Below are 23,214 nucleotides of genomic sequence, written 5' to 3' on the forward strand. Positions count from 1 at the left end.
TGTCTCCCTCTCTCTTTCTCCCCTGCTTGCACTCTGTTTCTCTCTCTCTCAAAAATAAATAATAAAAAAAGAGAGAGAAAAATATCTGATGTGGTTTCAGCTATCTGATAAAAAATACAATATTTGGGGAAAATCTCTACCAGGAGTTTCACAAACACAGGTTCCGTGACATAGCATTGTCCTTTGGCACCTCTGCTGTCAGTCATAGCAGTAGAGTTCTTTAGAAAAGAGTCTTCTGAAGACTTGGAGAAGGTAGTTTTTTATTAATGCCAATTACTTGTTTTATAATTATACTGTATTTTCTATGCTCAGTTCAGGAGACTGAGAATACACAGACACACAAATACAAAGAAAAGAACAAAAGCATTTACAGTTCTGACACATCATGAAAAACAACTTCTATAAATATTTTGATATCCTTTTCTGGACATATATATGTTTAAACAAAAATGCCATCTGTTTTGTAGACTTTTTTTTACTAAATAACTCATTTCATTTCTCACAAGAAGTATATTTTGACTAAGTGACTTTTAAAAATGCATAGATTCTATTGTATGATTATATTCTGAATTACATAATTGGTTTTGAAAAGAATAGCATAACGAAGGCAATGCGATATGTTATTTCCTTGAAAAGAAATTACATGGTATTTTTGGCTTCTCAAAGATTTGATTATTACATTATATAAATGACAAATTTACCCCATACTCCCCAAATGGATTGAAGTTGAAGCAATCTCTGAAGCTCTGAACCTGGAAGTGCTGTAAATTTTACTAATAGTTTCTTATCCCCCTCTGAATTCTAAACTATAAATTTCAAGTAAGGAAAGGTGAACTTCAGTGCAGAGCTCAGTTTCTGGATTATAATATTACAAGAGGCTCCTGGATGGCTGAGTTGGTTAAGCATCCAACTCTTGATTTTGAACCAGGTCATGATCTTATGGTTTGTAAGAACAAGCCCCCTGTTGGGCTCTGTGCTGACAGAGCGGAGCCTGCTTCGGATTCGTTCTCCCTCTCCCTCTCCCTCTCCCTCTCCCTCTCCCTCTCCCTCTCCCTCTCCCTCTCCCTCTCCCTCTCCCTCTCCCTCTCCCTCTCCCTCTCCCTCTCCCTCTCCCTCTCCCTCTCCCTCTCCCCGCCCGTTCCCCTCCCCCCGCCCCCTCACCGGTCTCTCTCAAAATAAATAAATATTAAAAAATAAAATATTGGGGCGCCTGGGTGGCTCAGTCGTTTAAGTGTCTGACTTCCACTCAGGTCATTATCTCACAGTTTGTGAGTTCAAGCTCTGCATCCGGCTCTGTGCTGACAGCTCAGAGCCTGGAGCCTGCTTTGGATTCTGTGTCTCCCTGTCTCTCTGCCCCTCCCCTACTTGTGTTCTGTCTCTCTGTCTCTAAAATAAAGAAACATTTTTAAAAAATAAAAAATATCTCAAAAAACTAAAAGTTTGGAAGAAACCAATTACTGTGTAGAATTTCAAATTTTAAATGAATTAATGTTCCTAAAGATATCCTTTTATTTATTACATAAATGTTTACTTATGCTTTGTAATAATTTGGCCATTGCTCCCTAATGGAAGAGTTTTAGAGCAGAATTGGTCAGAGTCCTATTTCTTGATAGAATTTCAATGGGGCTTCCATAGTTTTAGTAGCTAGCCTTTTAAATTTGGATATATTTCTTTTAGAAAAACATGACATTAAACATATAGATACTTAAATTATTTGCAGTAATAAAATTATTGTAAGGCAATTAAAGTTAATTTATCTTATAAATTTATCTTATTTTATCTTATTTATCTTATTAATTTATCTTATAATTTATCTTTACTAAATTGTTTAATTTCTCTTAGCAATAATTACTGTTTAGATATCTGCATAGGTAGCTCTTCCATAGATAAGAGCTAATAAAATCTTTCCTCTAGTAGAAGCATTATTTGAGAAATTTCAAAATAGGAAACAGTAAGATACAAATAATCTTTTGATTATGGGATTATAGCTAAGTAGGTAGACCTCATTTCTTATGCCTGTAAGTAGAGAAAGATTTAGAAGGAAAAAGATTTAGCAGTGGAGAGTGGGATTAAGGGAAGAGGGAAAGGAGAAGGTTTTCACTTTTTATTGTTCTGTGATGTTGATTTTTTGAAACAATTGTTATTTTTTTGCAGTCACAGAAACTAGGAAAACAGATGTTTTTAATTGTGCTGGAATCTTTTGTTAGTAAACAGAAACAGTTAAGAGAACCCATTTTGTTATAAATGTTTGTCTAAACAGTTGTTTTCCTGGTCTTCCAGCTTGACTGATGGTTGTAATATAATTTAGACAAAGAGATCAGTGATTTCTTCGTTCCTCAAAATCTGCATTTTCAAATATTGGGAAACTACTGCTAATCACAAAAGCTGCCACTCGTTGAGACTTTACTCTGCACCAGCCACTGAGCTAAACACTTTACATACATTACTACGTCAACCCTTACATTAATCCTAGGAAGATGATGATGATGATGATGGTGATGGTGATGGTGATGATTATGATGATTACCACCACCATATCCAGGAGAGGTTAGATGATAGAAAAATTCTATCTGATTCATCTTTAGCTAAATTGGTGTCCCCTGCTTATAGAATTTTATAGCTCTGGGGGAAAAGTATGATCCTTAATTTTAACTTGATATCCAGAACCAATTGAGTCATATTTATCATATATTACTGTTAAAAAAAGAAACGTGACCACAAACTAAAGGAAAAAGCTCCTAAATTTTATTGTGATGAATACACCAAATCAGTTTGAGATGTCTTTGGACTAGGTCTAATTGTGCTTCATCTAAAGGAATCAAAGTTATAATGGTGGATTTCTTTGCTTTCAAGTATAGCTCAACCTTAACTTTCACCATCTTTGTTTAGCAAACGTTTTAGATTTTCAGTTATCCTATTCCCATATTATGGCTTGTTCAACACCTGTGTGTGTACACTCTCCTTTCCTGGCCTAACACTCTATCAAATAGTCTCTCATTCAGAGCTTTAAGATAATTAGTTAAATCAGATTTTAAGAAGTATGAAAAATACTTATTTTCCTAAGATTTTTGATGGATCCGTGATGTGTCTTTACTAATATGCCTTTGGAGTTTAAAGCTATGTTACCTGGTAAAATTTCTTATGTAATAGAGCTCTTTTGTTGTTAACAGACTGCAGGGACAATATATTAAACTTAATTCTGTCTTCTTTTTCCACTTTCCAGAACATGTAAGTACACCCCATTATACATTGTGGTATACACTTTTACTTGTGTGTGTGTGTGTGTATAAATATATATATACATATATATATAATATGTAATATATAGAGTATTTGCTTAATTCATTTTTTATTGTTTAAATTTTTCCATGTTTGTTACTGACCAGAGCAGCAACTTTTAATAACTTTTGGATCATGGACCACTTTGAAAATCTGATTCTAGCAGTGGACTCTTCTCCAGAAAAATGCGTACATACCAGAATTTTACATATAATTTCAGGTGATTCTTGAGCTTTCTAAGCTCATTCAGGAACCGTAGGTTAAATATCCCTAAGCTAGTGCAAGGAACTATGGTTATGCTTTGTAGTAACCGCCTGCAGTGTAGGTATTACACATACAATATGATGTAAACATTTTTGAAGTAAGTGAATGGATAAAGGAGGCATTAAAGTAATTATTTTAATGTATTGCTCATCTGCCTTTTTACATTAAATAATGTTTTCCATAGACCAGAAGAAGCATCCGTTTTAACTTACTACTATGAAATTTTACTGGCTATATAGTAACTTACTCATAGTTGGCTAAATCTCTGTACACTATGGGTATGTGTGCCCAGGCATAGAAAGTGGCTTCCTGGCAATGTGACCTGGTTCATCTTTTGACTTGAGAATAATGGCATTCATTTGAAATCTTTTACTTTCTCCAAAACAACCAGTGTAGGATCATTTAATAAGTTGCCAGTATATGTTTTATTTAAAGAGATGTTTTCACACAAATGAAGTTTCATGACATTGTCACCTCAAAACTAATTTGCTGTTAGTCCTATTGTAGAATCTGAGTCAAAAGACCATTCATAGGATTACTCTTCTTGGGATATATTACCCTTTACTTATCAACTGCACATTCTTCTGCACAGTTGCATTATTTGTGTTTGGCATAATCTCTAAAGTATGTAAAGGGGCAGGTGAGAGATGGGACAGGGAGAGAAAGCTGTCAAGTTAACAGTATTCATAGTCCAGACCCTGATTTCAAGACTGATGTTTTTACTGAGAAGAACTCTGTGTTTCCTTTTTAAGCAAAAGGTTAGAAGTTTTGAGAGCAATGATTCTTAACAGCTGAGCTGTGAAAAAAATATGAAGAAACTCTGGAATCACGGAGAGGGTTTATAGTTTATAAAAGCATACTGAATGCTATATCATATTTATAAAACACAGGTTGTGTTTTATTGATATATATGGTACAAGGAAAACATGAAAAAATCTTGGTTGATTATGTTACAAAGAACTATAGTGTTAGTGATTCTCGAAGCAAGAGTTGGATGTTGTGTGAATAAAATGTTTACATACTCGGGGCGCCTGGGTGGCGCAGTCGGTTGAGCGTCCGACTTCAGCCAGGTCACGATCTCACGGTCCGGGAGTTTGAGCCCCGCGTCAGGCTCTGGGCTGATGGCTCAGAGCCTGGACCCTGTTTCCGATTCTGTGTCTCCCTCTCTCTCTGCCCCTCCCCCGTTCATGCTCTGTCTCTCTCTGTCACAAAAATAAATAAACGTTGAAAAAAAAAAATTTAAAAAAAAATGTTTACATACTCAAAGAGGGTGTGCTATTTTTTTACGTTTTTTTTTTTTTTCTATGTTTATTTATGTTTGAGAGAGAGACTGAGGAGGGGAGGAGGGGAGGGGCAGAAAGAGAGAGACACACAGAATCCAAAGCAGGCTCCAGGCTCTCAGCTGTCAGCACAGAGCCCGACGTGGGGCTCGAACCCACAAACCATGAGATCATGGCCCAAGCTTAGTTGGACACTTAACCGACTGAGCAACCCAGGCGCCACAGGGGGTGTGCTATTTTTAAAGTTAAAAAAATAAAGTGGTTTCTTTTTTTTCCTTTTCTTTTTTTTAATGAACAGATTCTGATACCACCCCCAACACACACACACACACAAACACACCCCTGCCACCCCTTTCTATTTTTATACTCCTTTGTTGAGCATACTACTTCAGTTGAGATTCACCTAGAAAAAAAGGTCTTTTGATGCCTGTGAATATGTATCAGCCAAGAATGACTGTTTTACTTACATTCAGTAGTTTGCAAAACAATAGTTCCCTTTTTAGGGGGAAGGAGGAGACTTATTTCCAAGTATAAAGTTTTATTCGAGAAATAAAGAACGAGGGTCAAAACGGTCTTTAAAAAGAAGAATGAAATGGAGGAATTGTACTTCCCATTTTAGAAATTTATTATGTAGCTGTAGTTATCAAGACAAGTACATATACAATGGGATAGTATTTGGCCATAAGAAAGAAGGAAATCTGCCATTTTAGAACATGGAGGGACGTTGAGGGCATTATCCCAACTGAGATAAGCCTGACAGAGAAAGACAAATACTGCACGGTATCAATTATATGTAAAATCCAAAAAAAAGAAAGAAAAAAGTCTAAGTCTAGAAATAGAGAGTAGAGAAGTATTTGCCAAGGGCTGGGGAGTGGGGGAAAATGAGGAAAGGCTGTAAAGGGTACAGACTTTCAGCTGTAAGATGAGTAAGGTCTGAGGATCTAATGTAAAATATGGCAACTATAGTTGATAACACTGTATTATTTCATTGAAATTGGGAAAGAGAGTAGAACTTAAATGTTCTCACCAAAAGAAAAATGTGTGATGATGGAGATGTTACTTAACTAGATGGTGGGAATCCTTTCACAGTGTATATGCACATCGAATCACTACGTTGTATATTTTATGCTTTAAAAAAAAAAAAAAAAGACATGGTGACATAAGTATAACTCTACAGATCAAATAGGATTGAGAGTCCAGAAGTAAACCTTTACATTTATGGTCATTTGGTATATGACAGGGGTTCCAAGGCAATTCAGTGGGGAAAATATAGTCTTTTTAGAGCTTAGAACTGAATATCCATACACAAAAGAGTGAGGTTGAACTGCTACCTCATACCATATTATAAAAACTAACTCAAAATCAATCAAAGACCTAAATGCAAGAGCCAAAACTATAAAACTCTTAGAAGGAAATCTTTGTGACCCTCAATTAAGCAGTGGTTATTTAGATATGACAGGAGGCACAAGTGATAATAGAAAAAGTAGATACATTGAAATTCATCAAAATTAAAAACTGTTGTGTTTCAAAAACGTTAAAAACCCACAAAATGGCAGAAAATTTTTACAAATCACATATATTATAAAGGACATATCTAGAATATATAAGGAACTCCTAACAACTCAACAATAAAGACAGCCCAATAAAAAATGGGGAAAGGGTTTGAATAAACATTTCTCTAATGAGATACCTATGGCCAGGAAGCACAAGATGCTTAACATCACTACTCATTAGAAAAATGCAAATTAGCACCACAATGAATACTACATCACATTCACTAGGATGGCTAGAATAAAAAGACAAACAATAGCTAGTGTTGAAGATCTGGAGAAATTGAAACATTCATGCATTGCTGGTGGGATTGTAAAATGCTGCAAACCAAAAATGGGTTGTATATGTTAACTATGTTTAAAATATTAAACATGAATGGCCATATGACCCGGCAATTCCATTCATAGGTCTGTATCTCAGAAAGTTGAAAACACATGTCCACACCTGTGTTTGTACATGTGTACAAACTTGTATATACATGTTTATAGTAGCATTATTTATAGCCAAAACGTGGAAACATTTTAAATGTCCATCAGCTAATGAACAGATAAAATGTCAAGCACAAAAATCCACATGTTATATGATTCCATTTGTATGAAATGTTCAGAATAAATATCTATAAAGACAGATTAGTGGTTGTCAGGAGCTGGGAGGAGTGGGGATGAGAGTGATTGTTCTTAGGTACAGGATTTCATTTTGAGGTAAAGAACATATTATAAAATTAGATGGCAGTGATTGTTGTACACCTCTGGGAATATACTAACAAACCACTGAGTTATATAGGAGTGAATTTCATGATATATGAAGCATATCTCAATAACGATATTTTTTAAAAAGATAAGAATGAGTGCATCTACTTATGAAACTATTGATTGATAAGGTAGCTTTGTTGTTACTCTGATCATATTTTTGCAAAGGACTCTAGATGACTTCTCATATTTATCCATCTACCCCCTGACACCTGATCAACTGACAGATGGTACAAGAGTGAATGGACTAGAGCATGGAGACATAAAGGAACCCTCCTACACTAGTTCACCTTCCCTAGGCTGAAAATTTAAACTAGCCAAATCGTATAGTTTTGTTCACATAACATGACAACTTGCTGCCCTTTTCAGTGAAATTCCTAATGGAATTTAAAAATTTGTACTGCTATTACAGCTTTTTATTCCTTGCCTTTTGGAATTGGAAGAAAACCCTAAGAGAGAAACATTGCACCATAAAGACAAGGGTTTCTTATATGAAAATTTCAGTCATATATTATAGGGAAGAGGCAGATATTGGATAAAATCTACATAAGTTTTCTGGGAGTGCAAATGTAAAGTAGTAATTCCAATGTCATTAGAATACTGATAGTTTGAAATAGAATAGCTCAGTGACATGTTTTCTAGTTTTAGATACATTTGTCAAGCTTATGGTGTAGGCAGCCAAACCTGAGAGTTATCCAAACTGGAAAACAGTTCTTTTTTGCAGAAAAGAAGTGAAGATGTTTGATTGTTCAGCCATGCTACGTATAATCTCTCTTGCCTCTAGGTTATTCAATTTTTATCCACTTATTTAAAAAGCTTTATTATATAATAGGCCTGGCCATGCGCCCCTTTAATCTTTCCGGGAGCATACCACTTTAACTACTACTAGTGTTTTTATTAGGTGCTGGGCTAGAACACAGAGAGTCCTTGCTCTCAAGGAATTCAGAGACTAAGAGGAAGGGGGGAATAACTGAGGGCAATGGAGTAAGGTGGGTATTACCCAGAAGTCTGGGCAGAGTACAAAGGCAGCATTGTATTTGGAGGGAGTGCTCTCTGGAAAGGTATCATGGGACAAGTAACTCTTGAGCTGAATCTTGAAGCAAGGAAAGGTATTCACCTTTTTAGAGGACCTTTTAGAAGGAAATAGAGGACATGTGCATGAATTTGGGCAAAGACGCTTAGTGAAATTGGGTCTGTTACGTGTTTATGGTTTGAACTTAAGGTTCTGAATGGTGGGTATACTAGGATAGGAATTTACTGGGACAGAGAAGGCTGGAGCTATGGGCCATAGCCAGACCACATTAGCTTGTAGGTAGTAGGAAGCCACTGCAGGATTTTAAGCAGAAGAGTAAAAACTGTAATAGGATTTCTTTTACTTCACCTTGCTGTTAAGGCTGCACATGCAGCATTCTACTGCTGAAGTTTGGCGACCTCTGGTGTTGAGCTATTAAAAATAAAGCTGTGAAAGAACTGCTTATCATACTTTAGTCAGATGATTCTTGGCTTTCTTTCTTTGAAGAAATAAATAAGTCCTCATTTGATATTTATCAGTGTCTGGGTACATATGTAGCTAAATGAGTGAGAAAATGTTACAACAAATGTGGATGGGCCTGGGTGCAAATGAAGTGATTGATTTAATCATGAACAGCATTCCCAACCCAATGTGGCTGACTAATCTGATTTTTTGGAACCTTTCACCACCTTACCTGTCATGATCTAGGATGGTGGGCCAAACAAAAGGTGTTTTTTTACAGCAAATGGAGAGGTCTTATTCTAATAATAGATAACAGAATACATATACTCTTAACGGTAGTGTGATAATTTTTAACATCTCCCCTCCCCCCCTTTTTTCATTGTGCGAACTATCATACTTACAGAAAGTACATAAAACATTTATGTGTAGTTTCATTTCCTTTAAGTCATGGCAGAACTCAGTTTTTAGGAAACCCAGAAAGAGTTATTTTTTTTCTTACCATATGTCCTTAATCTAAAAGTTTTGGAGAAAAATATTTTTCTGTATTTTAAAATTCAAGGGAATTTTAAAGAGTTGATAAGATTCATTTCAAACATTCTTTTTTAATCTATCAAATGAAAAGGCTCAGTTTATATAATTTGAAAAATTCCAACTATATAATTGAGGTGGAGTAATTCAGGTAGAGATATACTCCTAATAGCGTATCAGGTAGAAATATATACTCTGTATATAATAAAATTGAATATAAAACCTAAAGATATACTCAAATAGAAATAGGATAGTTAAATGTCCTCTGTGTTTATTGTATTGATTGCAGATAGTGATGCTTTTAGAATCTTTGCTCTTCATAATTTGTCATTTACCTTTCAGCCTGTAACATTGCTGTCCCTCCATTATCCAGTTCTTAGTCTCTGTTCCTATTCAGCTGTTACTGTTATCCAAATCAGGCTGTTTTCCACTTCACACCTATCATGCATAGAATGCGCGTCTGACTCATTTGCTTCCTAGACTCTATAAGTAGAGTCAGCTCTTGTCTCTCCTTCCAAAACTCTTTCCTGAACCCCTTCCCCTTCCTCTAGAGCAGGGTAGCACTTTCATCTCACACATGTATCTACGCTTATTTTGTTGTACTGATCTTTGCTGATTGTAGAAGTCTCTCTGCCCTACAGCTCTTTGAAGATAGGAACTCAATAAATGTTTTGAATGAATGAATGACTTAAGAGGCTGAGCACAAAATTTTAAATGCCTCTTGATTGTCTTACCTTTGCTTTCTTTAAATATTTATTTTGAGAGAGAGAGAGAGAGCGCGCACGTGTGCTTGCAGGAGGGGGACAGAGGATTTGAAGTGGGCTCTATGCTAACAGGAGAGAGTCCAAAGCAGGGCTTGCACTCCCTAACCATGAGATCGTGACCTGAGCCAAAGTCAGACACTTAACTGACTGAACTACCCAGGAGCCCCATACCTTTGCTTTCTTAAAGACCATGTATATATTATATATAAAATAATTCTGTAGAGTTTGGTACCTACTCTGACACTTTAGATGCTGGCCTTAACAGAGGATAAGGATAAGCATCTGGTTATATTTAGTGTAGTAAATGTATCACAAATTACATAGTGGTCTGTTTTACTTTTCAAGTCAACATCATCCAGGTGTAATTTACATAAAATGTAGCTGTTATAAGTATATAGTTTAATAAGCTTAGACAAATATATATAACCATGTCCAGGTCAAGATTTAGAACATTTCCGTCACCCCAAAAGTGTTCCTGTGTACAGCCTGGGCTGAGTAAATATTCCAGCGTATGCCAGGCAAACCAAGACAGTTGATCGTTCTCTTCATGCACCTTCGCAGTTAGTTCCCCATCTTCTGTCTCCGATGACCATTGGTCTGCTTTCTTTCAGTACAGATTTGTTTTTCTTGTCTATAATTTATTATGAATGTATGTTTCTTTTGTATCTTATTTTGCTCAACATCATGTTCTTGAGATTCATCAGTGTTGTTGCTTATATCACCTGTTTTTTCCATTTTATGCTGAGGTATATTCTATTAGAACACACTTTTTTTTTAATCTCTTCACCTGTACATGGACATTTGACTTGTTTTTGGTTTTTGGCTGTTGCAAGTAAAACTGCTATGAATGTTTGTTTACAAGTCTTTTTGCAAGCATATGCATATTTCTTTTCAAGAAAGGACTTGAAAGTATCTATAAAAGACTGAAGTTGCCAGTCATATAATAAGCGTATGTTAACTTCATAAGAAATTAGCAAACTGTTTTCCAAGGCAGTTTTACTATTTTTCACTCCCACCAACAAATGAGAGAGTTCCTGTGTTCTACATTTTCGTCTATACATGGTATTCAAGTATAGTCTTAAAATTAATATTATCATTAGGAAATGTCCCTCTTTAGTTTAATTTCTTTGCCCTGAAGTCTCCATTTTCTGACGTAGGCACTCCATTTTTCTTATGATAAGTGTTTGCATGGTATAAGTTTCTGCATTTTGACCTATGTGTCTTTATATTTCAAGTTTCTCACAGACAACATATACTTACTTTTTTTATAGAGTCTGACAATTTCTACTTTTTTAAAAGTTTTATTTATTTATTTCAGAGAGAGAGAGAGAGAGAATCCCAAGCAGGCTTAGCGCCATCAGCACAGAGCCAAACGTGGGGCTCAATCCCATGACCCATGAGATCATGACCTGAACCAAAATCAGGAGTCGGACGCTTGCTTAACTGACTGAGCCATCCAGGCACCCCTTTTTTTTACTTTTAAATAGTGCAAGCCTTTGCATGACATTCCAAATTTATTGAACTACTGATGCAAAATTATACAAATTGTGCTACTTTACTTAAGGCTTTTAGTTTACACTTGACCACCTTTAAGCAGTTATGGCTCCCCAAACAATTTAATAACAACAATAGTTTCTGTAAGTTAGGCTTTGCAATTAAAAATTCTTGCAATAAAATTACAGTATGCACAACTATGCATAATATGGCACTTACCCACTGTTTAACATTCCAAGCAAGATTTTATACATGTGAAATAATCACGGCAGGCAAAAATACTAAAGACTTGAATGCTTAGTATTGCAAATATAGTTAGACATGAGTAAGCATAGGATTTATAGTGAGAATCTACAATTAAGGAAGTCTGAAAGTGATTTATCAAAGTTTGAGGTTTGTTAAACTTTCTAATCTTGTTTAGCTAATTAGATGCTTACATTTCTTCATATAATTCTTCTGTTGCCTCAGATCTATATTAACCGTTCAAGATATTCTTTTTATTTTTTTATTTTATTTATTTATTTTTAAATGTTTTTATTTATTTTTGCGACAGAGAGAAACAGAACATGAGCAGGGGAGGGCCAGAGAGAGAGGGAGACACAGAATCGGAAGCAAGCTCCAGGCTCTGAGCTGTCAGCACAGAGCCCGATGCGGGGCTCGAACCCACAGACTGTGAGATCACGACCTGAGCCGAAGTCGGGCGCTTAACCGACGAGCCACCCAGGCGCCCCAAGATATTCTTTTTATTAAGTTGAATTACCAGATATGGGTAGATTTATTTTAAATCATTTTTTATTGTTAATTCTATTTTTTTTAGCTTTTAATTATAGCCTTGTGATCTTATAAAATCTTAGTATATCCTGCACAACTCAAAGAGATTCAGACTTCATTTTATAGTATAATCATTAGAGTTTAAGAAAATGATTTTTTTGAATTATTTAAAAAAAACTTTTCCTTGTTTTTTCCCTTAATATTAGGTAGACCATTTTAGGGAGTCAACTACACATGTATTTGAATCCCATATTTACAGCTGACAAACTGTAGCTTTGAGAAGTTGGTTTACCGCCATCACTTGTAGGTTTCTTTTAAGTGTAAAATGGGTAATAAAGTATTTATAAAGTTTAAATGAGAAAAGAAAACTGATAATCCCTCACGCAGAGCTTTCTATATACTGAATGCTCAATATTTCTTCTCTTTGTTCTCTCCTTTTCCTCACTCATGGACCTTTTGAAAGGAGAACTTATATATGCTGTCTCCACTTACTTCAGATGATTGTGTCTGCTTCCTCTTTTCATGGTTGATCTCACCATGGTCAGAAGGGAAGTCTCTTCACAGCCAGATGTAGTAAACACCTTTTGGGCTTTATTTTAGCTGAGCTAATTGTGTCGTAAGTTACCTCTGTCCTTTAAATGTTTACATTCCTTGGCCTCCATGGTATCATTGTCTGTAGGACTTCTAGTCTCTTGGACTTCTGTCTCAGTTTTCTTTTTAAATTTTCCTTTTACCTATATTTTTGTGTCCCATGGGCCATCTTTAGTGCTCTTCTCCTTCAGCTTGCTCGACCTGTTATACACTGTCGCATCCACCAAGCACCTGTACATCAAGTACTACCAAACCTGTTTTCTACCCTCATGCCCTCTTCGAAATGATATACCTAATATTGGCCCCTTAGTTCTTCTTGAATGTCTTAAATATTTTTTTTTTCCAGCACTATGCGTTCATGCTTAATAGCATCAACATCTTTCACGGCTTCCAAAATTAGAAACAAGTATTGTCTTCCAATCAAGTCCAATAAATGGATTCTTTGATACCATCTCCTAAAATTGTTTTGCCACTGATGAGATTTGAATTATGCCCAACTCTGCTTCTAATTAGTTTTAACCTGAAAAGGTGCTCCTTCTGGGCCTCATTTTTTCTCATCTCTAAAACTGTTTGGAAGAGGTCAGTTTGGCAACTACGGCCCAGGAGCCAAACGCACTCTGCTACTTATTCTTGTAAATAAACTTTTGTTTATGGCTGCATTTTGCTACAGCAGCAGAGTTGAGTAGTGACAGAGGCTCTGTGACCTACAAAGCCTGAAGTATTACTCTGATGCTTTATAGAAAAAGTTTGCTGACCCCTGTTCTGTGGGATTTCCCATTTAGTTTTCATCTCTTTTAGCCAACCTGGGGAGAACCTGGTTTAAGATTTTTTAAAAAATAGTAAAAAGAATAGAAAAATATTATAGTAGTTGACTATTTGGCAAGAGAAGTTAAACATAGAAAATCCTATGACATTAGAATCTCTGTTTCCCCATCTAATGGCCTCAGTGAGTCATGATCATGTGGCCATAACACGGATAAGAAGTTCTCCATTGCTGCTTTGTGGTAACAGACTAGTTTATTTGGTTAATTGCTTTTAACTAACTGATAGTGAATAGATCAGTGATTCTACTTACTGGTTAGTAACTAGGTTCTCAGAAGTCACAAATACACATATTTTAAAAGTAAAGGACACATTTAAACTCTGACCAATTATAATTATAATTAAGAATCTTTTTTATATCATTATTTGCCAAAACATTATTTCTCAGTGTGATAACAGATTTTGCACATATATACACTGTGTATATTGAAAGAAGATTCGAAATACACAGAAAAATACTTATGTAAAAGTCATAAATATTGAACCGTAATTAATTCCAGTACACATATGCTGAGGTGTACTAATGTCTGCAGCTGACTTTGAAATGTATCAAAAAATAAGGTGAATTTATATATGTGTGGATAGATGGATGGAAGTGTGATGAACCAAACACAGTAAAATGTTAATCATAGAATCTGGGTAGTTGGTATAAAGGAAAAGGGTTTTCACTGAAAAAAATACATATAAAATTTTGGGCAAATGTTTAGATGTGAGTAGCTCTGAGATAGGAATTTAAGGAGAAGATATGGGAGTGAAAACACACAGTATACCTTCTTGCTTTCACATTAAATAAATTATTAAAAGTTTGTATGTTAAGCAAACTTGTATATATGGCATGTTTCACAGCTGTTTTATTGTGTATTTCACAGATTTACTTCACCTTAGGTTATAATAAAAAACACGTTTTATAACATTCACTTCAGGGAGGATGCTGCCTTTTCATTATAGTTTGTAACTGGAATTCTCTTGCTTAGCCCCTATTGGAAAGTTAACCAAATGGCTGATAAGTCCATGTGATCTCTGTCCATACAGTCTGCATTTACTAATTGGACATCATTCAATTCTCATTTCTTTTGGCATTCTTACCAACTAGTAGGGAGTTAGGACTGTGTCTTGTGTTAACAAAGTACTGAATAAATAGAGGGGGACTGCACAGCAAATAGTGATTCAAATGTGGGCATTTTTCTTAAATGTCATTTCGTTTACTGTGAAATATATCATAATACAGAAATATATTAAAATGTATTCAGTGTAAAGCACAATAATAAAGTGAATATCATGTAATTATTACTCATATTAAGAATTAAAGGTTAGAGGTTAGAGAGGGAGGGAGCCAAAACATAAGAGACTCTTAAAAACTGAGAACAAAGTGAGGGTTGCTAGGGGGTGGGAGGGAAAGGAGGGTGGGTGATGGGTATTGAGGAGGGCACCTTTTGGGATGAGCACTGGGTGTTGTATGGAAACCAATTTGACAATAAATTTCATATTTTAAATAAATAATATTTTTTAAAAGGTTATAAAAAAAAACAAAGGAATTATTTATGCCCCAATCTGGTTATAATCCCTCCTATATTTTCTCTGTTGAGTTTAATAATCCATACTTGATTTTTCTAACAAATATTCCCATGTTTTTTATTTTAGTTTTTATTTCCCATGTTTGTTTATTATATAGTTTTAGAATTTTACTATATAAACTAAAATATACTTTGGTCTTGCCTGCTTTTAAGCTTTATATAAGGCAGTCCTACTGTATGTATTCATTGCTGAGTGAAAACACCACTTTGTGAGATTCTTCAGAAGGGATGTGTAGTTAATGTACCATTTTATGACTGTACCTCAATTTATTAATGCTACTTTGGGATTTTTGCTTTTGCCTGCAGTATTTTATTATGAACAATGTTGCTTTGGATGTATAAAAAGTTTCTCTAGGTTAGAGGATATACCTTAAAATGGAATTAGTAAGTTGTAGCATCATTGAAGATATGCATTTTAAATACTCAGTTATTCATGTCGTTATTGTTGTTGTTGTTTTCTTCCAGTAGTTAAAGGAATCCACTAGGGTTGCATTTGGGGAGCAGAATTATCGATTAGTTCACACTCCCTTCTTTTTCACTCCTCTCCCTCTTTCCCAGCACATATACACACATACATAGACACACAGACGCGCACGCGCGCGTGCACACACACACCCTTCATTGAGGGTCTAAAATAGGATATTAGTGTTTGCTTTATTACTTAAGAATAAAAACTGAGGGGCTCCTGGGTGGCTTAGTCGGTTGAGCATCCAACTTCAGCTCAGGTCATGATCTCACAGTTCATGAGTTTGAGCCCCACATCAGGCTCTGTGCTGACAACTCAGAGCCTGGAGCCTACTTTGGATTGTTTCCCTCTCTCTCTGCCCCTCCCCCCTTACATTCTGTCTCTCTCTATCAAAAATAAATAAACATTTAAAAATAATAAAAATTGGGGCGCCTGGGTGGCTCAGTCGGTTGAGCCTCCGACTTCGGCTCAGGTCACGATCTCATGGTTCGTGAGTTCGAGCCCCGCGTCAGGCTCTGTGCTGACAGCTCAGAGCCTGGGGCCTGCTTCCGATTCTGTGTCTCCCTCTCTCTCTGACCTTCCCCCGTTCATGGTCTGTCTGTCTTCTGTCTCAAAGATAGATAAACATTAAAAAAATTTAAAAAATAATAATAAAAATTAAGATTCCTTTTTAGCCTTCATATTTTAAGTGTGAATAGTTCCTTACTTACAATGTCTGATGTCTACAGCTACAAAAGCCAGTGATTTCCCTTCCCAATACTAGATAATATCTTGCTCCTGTCTGTAAAGTTGGACTTCTGCTACAAAAAAGGAAGGGAGCTTAAATAACTGGAGATACGTTTCCAGTGCCCAAAAGTGAGCTTTCCACAGAGTGATGTGTTATAATTTAGATCATTTTTACACATCTTTTTTTATCCCCTCAATGACATCAGGGGTTTGCTCAGAAATTGTCTTTTAGGCAATTAAATGTCATTTTATAGTTAACTAGATTCTTTTTTTACTTACATTGACAAATAATAGTATATAACTCTATAGCTCAGAATGTTCTACCTCTCTTACTTCAACTTTATATATTCTTATACTTAGTTTCTGAGAGATATAATTGACATATAATAAAGTGCACATATTTAAAGTGCACAGTTTGGTAAGACGTATGCACGTAAGAAACTACCACCATGAAATCAAGACAATGAACATATTCCTCACCCCCCATAATTCACTAGTACTCTTTGAAAGGCTTGTCTCCAGCCTTCACAATCATGGCTTTCCTTTCTGTCACTGGAGACAAAATTTTCTACATCTCTGTACAAATGAAATGATAACAGTAGGTACTGTCTCTGGTCTGGCTTATTTTACTCAGTGTAAATTTTTTTAGATTCATTCATGTTCTTTTTCTTATTAGTGAATAGTATTCCATTGTATGGGTATACCCTCATTTGTTTGTTTATTCATCTGTTGTGGACATTTGAGTTGTTGCTACTTTTTTGGCAGTTGCAAAAAAAGGTGCTATGCACATTTGTGTAAAAGTTTTTGTATGAAGATATGCTTTCATTTCTCTTGGGTAAATACTTAGGAGTAGGAATGATGGATGTATGGTAAGTATATGTTTATATCTTTAACATACTGCCAAAGTATTTTCTAAGGCGCCATACAATTTTACCTTTCCACTAGCAATGGATGAGAATTCCAGTTGCTCTACATCCTCACCAGGACTTGGTTTACACAGGCAATCTTTTTTTTTTTTTTTTTAACTTTAACCTTCTTAATAGGTATGTAGGTGGTATCTTACAGTTTTAACTAGCATTTCCTTGATAATAATGAGGTTGAGCATTTTTGCATGTGCTTATTTAGTTTACTATCTGAGTGTTCTTTGGCGAAGTGTCTGATTCTATCTTTTGCCCATTTTTATTGGGTTGTTTGTCGTTTTGTTTTGAGTTTATAGGAGTCTTTTCTATAATCTAGATAGGAGTCCTTTGCAGAATGTATGTTTTGCAAATGTTTTCTTTCAGTCTGTAGGTTGCCTTTTTGTTTTCTTAAGAGTGTCTTTTGGGGGCGACTGGGTGGCTCAGTCGGTTCAGCATCAGACTTCAGCTCAGGTCATGATCTCACTATTTGTAAGTTCAAGCCCCATGTCAGGCTCTGTGCTGGCAGCTTGGAGCCTGGAGCCTGCTTTGGACTCTGTGTCTCCCTTTCTCTCTGCCCCTCCCCTGCTCACACTCTGTGTCTCTCTCTCTCTCAAAAATAAGTAAACATTAAAAAAAAAAAAAAAAAAAGAGTGTCTTTTGAAGAATAAAACTCTTAAAATTTTGATTAAGTTCTGGTTTTAATGAAGTCTAGAGAATTAGAACCAAAAAACAAACCAGAAAAACCCTGAAATTCTTACTTTGCCCTGATTATCCACCGGTTACCACCACAAATCCAGTACTTACTATTAAGTTCCACTCCTTCTTTGCCACTATTTTTGAATTACAAATGGCTGAATATTGTAACAAATTTGTTTTATACCAGGCTTTAGAATTATAAAGAAAGATATGTATCATCTTTCTTCAAAGCACTCTCGTTTTTAGTAATTTATGTTTCTTCCTGTCATCTGTCTTGTGCAGTCAATTCCATAGACTTTCCTTTGTCCAGTGCATACTGCATCTCTAGAGGCAATGATGCATTCAATATATTTTTATTTTGTATTATACTCTTTCCCATGCACAAATGTGTAATTTCATTATAACAAGAAATCTCTTCTTCTTTGTATTCTCCATATGTCATAGCATAGTTCCTTGGACACAGGGAACAATCACTAAATACTCACTGAATGGTATTATTGATGACTGTTGGAGTAAGTTCTCCTTATTAATTTATTGATAATAAAACCTGTGGGGCACCTGGGTAGCTCATTCCATTAAGTGTTTGACTCTTGACCTCATCTCAGGTCATGATTTCATGGTTCATGAGTTCGAGCCCCACGTCGGGATCTGCGCTGACAGAATGGAGCTGCTTGGAATTCTCTCTCCCTCTCTCTCTGCCCCTACCCACTCATTCTGTCTCTCTCTTTCTCTCTCTCTCTCAAAATAAATAAACTTAAAAAAATTAAAATCTTTGACTACACTAAATGAATAAAAGATCTCATTTCAAATGTCCATGGTTACAGTAGATGGTTTTCTAGTTAGAACAAAGATGTTTGATTTTTACTTGAATGCTTTTGAGTGATCTTTTTTTTACAACAGTGGCTTCACATTATGATTATCTCATAGAAGTCTGTGTAGGGTAGTATAGCATTAGGATCCATAGCCAGTTAAAAATTAAAAGTCTTGGAGCGTCTGGGTGGCTCAGTCAGTTAAGTGTCAGGCTCTTCTGACGTCAGCTCAGGTCACGATCTCACCCCCATGTTGGGCTCTGCGCTCACAGCATAGAGCCTGCTTGGGATTCACTCTTTCCTTCTTTCTCTGCCCCTACCCCACAAGCGCGTGTGCTCTTTCTCTCTCTCTCAAAAATAAACTTAAAAAAAAAAAAGTCTCGTGCAAAGTCTGCTCTTTTTAACGTGTTTTGTATTTCATAACTTTGGAATTCCTTTTTCCAATGAAACCAATATGCTAAAACATAAAGACTTAATATTTGTAAGTATATAGAAAAATATGGCAATAACTTGCTTTCTTTATCTAGGTCCTGGGGACACCAACAAGGGAGCAAATTAGAGAAATGAACCCAAACTACACAGAATTCAAATTCCCTCAAATTAAGGCGCATCCTTGGACTAAGGTGAGTCAAAAAGAGTTTTTTAAAAAGCACATTAACCAGTAGTTAACTTAAATTTGGGTTTCTCATTGTTCTTAAACTAAACTATTTTGATACTAGATAGCTGCCTGAGTACAAAGTATACAGCAGCTCTGCATCTAAATATAGTTGGGTAGTATCAGTGTGTCATTGACAGTATATAGTTTTGTCCCTACTGATTTCCTGTAGATGGTTTTCAGCCTGGGTTTTTATTTGTAGGATAACGACAGTGTACCTATATCATCAAAATAAAGAATTTCATCAGGAGTAGTATCTTATATATAAATTTTGACAAGGTAAACTCAGAAGTTAATTTCTTCACACAATTAGAGATACTTTTTCAATATATAGCATATGAAAATGTATATTTCATGTATTTATTTTTAAAACTATTATTATGTAGATCTTATTATAGATTATACTGTCTTTTTTCTTTCATTTACTTTCCTGTTGGTGTTTTGGGAGAGAAATAAAAAGATTTGATCTGGCTTGGAGTATACATTGAAAGTACTGATATGTTAATGGGATATCACTAGCCCTTGGATAGCCTCACCCCAACATTAGATGGAACCAATTCTAAGAGCATAGGTACTAATTTACCAGAAAATTGATTTTTTTCTTTGATACTTAATTGAAATAATTTTAAGAGAGATTTTACTTAAAAGTTTTTTCATTTCGGTGTAATTTGTGAGATTAGAGCAGAGGAAAAAAATCTCAATCAGGGCTTATTGCTAGAGTGAATCTCTAGTGTCCTTATTTTATAGATTCAGAAACTCTGGCCAAAGATACCAAGTGACTTATTCAGGATTACATAGGTGGCCATGACAAAGCCAGGATTAAACTTCTGTGTGTGTGTGTGTGTGTGTGTGTGTGCGTGCGTGCGTGTGTGCGCGCGCACGCGCGCGCATGCAATGCCAGACTTTATTTAGAGTTATGTAACATGTACCTCTTCTCGTCTTTATGTATATTTCATTATATATTTTTGTGAGTTAGAAATGTTCAGCTCTTTTATGGTTCAAGCAGAGATTTTCTGTACTTAAAAATGTAGATGTAACATTTTGTTTTGAGCATTGATGGGTTCATTTAGTTGGTTATGTATCTTTTATGGTAAGAGGTGAAATAATTTAGGGCTATAGATGAAATAATTTATATTCCCAGATTCAAAGTATGTTTCTTTCTGTAAATTGTATTATGGTTCTTGTTACTTTTCCTTTAAGTTCTCAGAATCTTATTATCTCTCTTCACTGCAGAAGATCCTTTTGTCACTAATTACTTGTTTAGAATCGGAGATCTTGGTGTTTTAGTGCCAGAATTCTAGGTTAGCTTTTACTGGCCATGATGTTGCCTTCCCCACCACACCTTTTAAAATTTATAATAAACAGTAAGTATTCTGAGATAAACCATTCTTTGATCTTACGCTTAAAGTTTATTTTGAACTGGGTCAGAAGATACTTAGGGTCTCTCACCTGGCTCTAAACTCAGAGATTCCTAGGTGACCTTTTGGGATTTAAAGGTTGAGTTGTAGTTTGAATTCAGTGAAGTTTTATAAGTTAAAGTATAAGTGACTTGTAGTATACTATGATTTCAACCATGTTAAAGAAAAAACAAAAAATCGGGGCGCCTGGGTGGCGCAGTCGGTTAAGCGTCCGACTTCAGCCAGGTCACGATCTCGCGGTCTGTGAGTTCGAGCCCCGCGTCAGGCTCTGGGCTGATGGCTCAGAGCCTGGAGCCTGTTTCCGATTCTGTGTCTCCCTCTCTCTCTGCCCCTCCCCCGTTCATGCTCTGTCTCTCTCTCTCCCAAAAATAAATAAACGTTGAAAAAAAAAAATTAAAAAAAAAAATAAATAAATAAAGAAAAACAAAAAATAAAGAGAATTCTATATATTGAATAAATACAGGGAAATACTCCAAAATGCTAATGTTTGATTGAGATGAGTGTAGGTGATTTTATTTTCTTTGTTTTGCATTTCCACACTTTCATTAATAAGAGTGTCATTTTTATGAAGAAAGAAAAATAAAGCTCTTTTTGGTATAATCTAAGTATTCCTTACATGCTACCCTTAATATAGAGTATCTATCTAACCAACATGATGCTGAAATTGAGGTCATGAAATTTACTTTAACAGTTTCTATCCTTTTTTTTTTACATCAAGACTGCTGCCAGTATTAGTGTGTGTCATATTCTGCATTTTTCCCCCAGGATATATCTTTTGAAGTATTAGCTAAGATGGAACGTGAGGTGAGGAATGGTTGTTTATAATTAAAATGCAGCCTGCATAAGATTTGTGGTCAATATGTATACTTTACATCTTCCTCTACTTATGTGGACTCCTGATGTTTTATATCTTACAATAATGCTCTTCAAACTTGAATAATCTATATAAAGCCCTTTTGTTTGTTTGTCTTCTTTAGGCTTCCATTCCTATATACCATGTATAGAATGATGACTCACTTCTCCCACCTATTTTGTGTGTTCAAACTACTGTCAACTCTTCATTCATATAGTGTGCCTTGGCATAATTTGATTTTCACTTAGTACAAATGCATTTATTATGTAATAAGTACACTTATGTTAATTTCTCATTAGCGCACATAACTAGGTTGATGTTATTAGTTGTAAACACAAAACCAAATTCAGACACAGAAATTCCATGACACTATTCTGTCATCTGGATGAATCTAGATGATCCAAAATATGCTTATGTTGATTTTTAAAATAGATTATTATCAAAATGAAAACACAAAATTTTTAATTTCTGGCAGGAAGTGAGTCCCCTGTCTTCTCTGTTATGATAGTAAACACCAGCCTCAGAAGTACTGTCTTATGCTAGGCTGACAGTGAAGTTATTTTTTAAGAAACACATAATGTTCTCTAAAGAGAAGAGCTTCTTGCCTTTTGAGGGCAGGTAACAAAGTCTGGAAACAAAAGCTGCTTTGCCTTTATTTTGGTCTTCTGATAGAACCTACATTAGGTCCATTTCCTAAAACTGTGAGCATGTGAACCCTGCTTTTCTGTGCTGCAGTATAGTACAGCTATATCCCCAAATACTGGAAGCTGGTGTGCTCAAAAATGTAGGCAGACAGAAAGATCAAGAAAGAAATGTCTTTTATGCAAACATTGAAGTGAAGGGATTTAGATGTGTAGGAAAAATAGCAAACAGAAGAACTAGACAATGAGATGTTTCTGGTATGGTTTAGGGCAGGAATCTTGAGAATTTAGAAATCCAATAAGTTGCCCTTGACTATTACTTAATAGCCAGAGCAATCTAATTCATTGATTTAAAGTTTAAGTAGGAAAGAAAATGCTAATGTTTTGAAACAGGGACCATTACTGAGTGGGGATAAGAGGATAAAAACCTCCTGCATTGCTGTATACTGTAAACTTCAAAGAATAAAAAGCCAGATGGAAAGGAAAACAAGTGATGCAAAGAAAGTTTGCGAATTAAAAAGAGATGGAAATTGGCTGGCAGAAGAGGAAGCTTAAATTCTGCACTTAGTATACCGAGGTATGGTTAAATGACAGCCTGTCTATTAGGTATGAAGTGAGGATCTAGTTTGAACATCACTCCTACTCTTTGTGCCTGGAGTTTTTTCTTTTGCAAGATACCGATTAGCTATTGTCTTTTCTAGGATTCTTTGGAAAATAGTAATATGCACATAAAGGATTATTTTATTTTAGTTCTAAAGTAATATAAAGATTCTGCCTCCAATATAGTTCTATGGTTTGTCCTCTCTGTCCTGCCCGGAGTTTAGTTTTGGCCATCATCGTATCATAGAATTGTTAAAACAGCCTCCTAACCAGTTTCCCTCCTTCAGTTTCACATCTTTTTTTTTCTTTT

General features: G+C 35.5%; 1 protein-coding gene across 3 annotated transcripts in view; it reads left to right on the forward strand.

The window, feature by feature from the left end:
* GSK3B (glycogen synthase kinase 3 beta) overlaps positions 1-23,214 on the forward strand; it is a 196,819-nt gene that overhangs the window by 134,905 nt on the left and 38,700 nt on the right. For all 3 annotated transcript variants that reach the window (XM_086675334.1, XM_025914130.2, XM_025914131.2), the window contains exon 8: positions 19,265-19,360. In XM_086675334.1, the coding sequence (XP_086531460.1) occupies positions 19,265-19,360 (96 nt within the window). The remainder of the gene's footprint in view (positions 1-19,264; positions 19,361-23,214) is intronic.

This window comes from Puma concolor, chromosome C2, assembly GCF_028749965.1.
Source record: "Puma concolor isolate L17-30 chromosome C2, mPumCon1.1.hap2, whole genome shotgun sequence".
Taxonomy (NCBI): domain Eukaryota; kingdom Metazoa; phylum Chordata; class Mammalia; order Carnivora; family Felidae; genus Puma; species Puma concolor.